The sequence below is a fragment of the Pterocles gutturalis genome, unplaced genomic scaffold (genome assembly GCF_000699245.1).
Source record: "Pterocles gutturalis isolate BGI_N339 unplaced genomic scaffold, ASM69924v1 scaffold21715, whole genome shotgun sequence".
Taxonomy (NCBI): domain Eukaryota; kingdom Metazoa; phylum Chordata; class Aves; order Pterocliformes; family Pteroclidae; genus Pterocles; species Pterocles gutturalis.
Window position 1 is genome coordinate 1,634 of NW_010141368.1, and position 2,770 is coordinate 4,403.

The 2,770-nt window shown below is 35.5% G+C and overlaps 1 protein-coding gene across 1 annotated transcript; it reads left to right on the forward strand.

Annotated features, from left to right (window-relative positions):
• Window positions 1-473: 473 nt before the first annotated feature.
• LOC104469489 (scaffold attachment factor B1-like) lies at window positions 474-2,765 on the forward strand. Its single transcript, XM_010084004.1, has 3 exons — window positions 474-660; window positions 1,606-1,668; window positions 2,244-2,765. Exons 1-3 carry the CDS (start codon window positions 496-498, stop codon window positions 2,355-2,357), a joined length of 342 nt encoding a protein of 113 aa, XP_010082306.1. The 5' UTR covers window positions 474-495; the 3' UTR covers window positions 2,358-2,765.
• Window positions 2,766-2,770: the final 5 nt, after the last annotated feature.

Here is a 2,770-nt window from a genome sequence, read left to right on the forward strand (position 1 = left end):
GGGTGTTTCTTTTAAATGAAACACCTTCCTAGACGGTGTTGTCTTTTTTGGTATTGAAGTGTTGTGGAATGAGAGGAGTGTAGCTGTTGAAAAATGTAGCTGTGGTACTTCTAGTTCATGCTAGGCTGTTTGCTTGTATCGAGTGTCAAGTTGTCCTCTATTATATCCAGACAGACCTGGACTTCAGAATCAGGGTCCTAATGATTATTTGTTGACACAAACTCAGTGTTGAATAGATAATTCGTCAGAATAGATGTGTTCAAAATTTAGTGCTATATCTCACTTCAGTGGCACTATTTTTAGGAAGAAAACCAGAAGAAGAAGGTGTTGAAGACAATGGACTAGAAGAAAACTCCAGAGATGGGCAGGTAAGTGAAGTAATGATTGCTGTTACTAAGAATATGCATCATTTAACCCACAATAAATACACCTCTACTCTTTTTCTTTTTGTAGGAGGATATCGAAGCAAGTCTGGATACCTTGCAAGATATCGACATGATGGATATTAGTGTGTTAGATGAAGCTGAAATAGATAACAGCAGTGCTGTAGACTGTGGAGAAGACTATAGTCCTGAGAATATTCTAGATTCTCTGTCTGATAATAAAGACAACATTGAAGCAGAAATGAAAGAATTTCCAGATCAGCTTACAGAAAATGAGGTGAGTAGAGGTCTTTGTAAGTTTTCAGAAGGTATTTAATAAGTATATGGGCACATGAATGAGTTATTTCATTGTAATAGAATATAGGGCATGAATGTGATATGGATTCTATTTCACATTGACAGCTTTCATGTCCTACTTTTTGAGTGGCAAATGTTTTTGGACCTGTCAGAGGCTTGAAACGTTCACAGTAGATGGGTCACAGCCTTCTTTACCTTGCAGTAACATCTTTGCTTGCCTTGAAAGAAGCCTGACATTGAAATTAACACATTGGTTTCAGTGTTCCCTCTTCCTGTTTTTATGTGTTTAAGCGAATATATGCATATACCCAGCCATCTAGATATTCATATATATGGCAGGGGCGGGGAGGAGGAGTATGTTTTCAACTCGCCAATAATTCGGAAATCTGATCCAGTTCACCTGAAAGGCAGTTTTGTGGTGTTCTGTAAATCAGAGCTGTTGTGAATCGTGTAACCAATGAGCTTTGGTTGGGTCTTACCATCAGCTCTTAAGGAAGGAAGATTTTTTGGGGATGTGTTTTGTTATTGGAAAAGTAGAAACCTAAGTCAGCTTCATTTTTAATTTCTTTTTTCAGTTAGAAACTAAGGAAGTAAAAAAGTGGGAAACTGGAGAAACATGTTATGTACGCAGCAATCGCAGAAATGGGAAATACATGTCCTCTCTAAATAAGAGTAGCTTTGAGGTAGACAATGTCATGTTGAAATTAAAATGAAAGGTAACTGGGAGAAGATTAAATATAATCAAGAATGTTTATATGTTGCTTCTCGTTCTTGCATCACAGTCTGAAGTAGCAATTGAGATCTGTCAAATACTGGAAAATATTTCTTGTACTATTTCTAGGGAAAGCTGAATGCAGTAGTATTTCTCCATAATTTAATGTTACTTTTTGTAAGAAATCCTGTAATCCCTTTTTTACTCTTCCAGGAAGATTATGATGAAATTGAAAACAATGTAGATGCCTCTTCTTCTGTTTTAATTGAAATGAAGGTAAATTGAAAATGTACCTGTATTTCAGATTGTTATAGTCAGTATTTGCTTTGTGCTCATACTACAAAAAAGAAAACATGACCATAACATGAAATTGTAACAGAATCCAAGACATACATGATCTTGCTCAGAATATAGTCCGTCAAATGAGAATGCCCTCTGTGTTTTCCCTACTTTTCAGTTGGCTGTCAAGACTTCTTCCACTTTTGTGGCAAATAAAAATGGTCTTGTAGTGTTGATTTCTTCTTTCCCCTGCTGTTTATATCAAGTAGTAGCTGAGTTTGTTTTTCACTCTGCAGTTGATGTGGTACACAAAGATACTTTATTGGTCTCTTTAACATTCCAGGTTAAGATACAAGAATGCAGTTATGGCTGATATTTTGATTTGGGTCTAATATGCCAGAAAAGTTACCTATATAAAATACTCAGTTCCAGTGCATAGTGAAAAACGTGCTAAATGTAATAGGTGAATTTGTGTAGTGTTCAGTCTTGGGATTGGGTGGGGGGTTGCTATTATCCTGTGTTCCAAAGTACATTTTATAAAATAATCTCTCTGTGTTTGTTTTCCCAAACAGAAAATGGAGAAGCTACACTTGGAGCCAGGTACTGTTAAAGAAAAAATATTCCTGTCTTTTCAACTAATACTTTTTAAACCATTAACTGTTAAAAAACCAAGCAAACAAGCATAATTTGTATTATTTTTATGATGGACAATCCAGATCATGCAGGGTCATAGAGATTGGAAACCCAATCGTATCCCCAGATCTGTGAAGTGATGCTTGTCATCTTTGAAATATTTCCAGTGAAATGAAATGGTTAAAAAACCTGTTAAACTACATAAATGGTTTTAGAGAAGTTAATGATAGTTTAAAAGCTAAAGATTCTACTTGTAAACAGATCTTGTGATAGCACACACACCTTAATTCTGTTACTAAGTAGAGAGCAGTGAAAGCAATAAAAATACATTGTAGGGTATTAAAATGTAAAGATTAGTTACTGGATACAGAAGAAAGAAGAGTTTCTTCATGGAAATTTCATACAGATACTTTTCACTTTCTGGACTGCAAACACATTCATGCACCATCAGAAGATGCCCACTTCT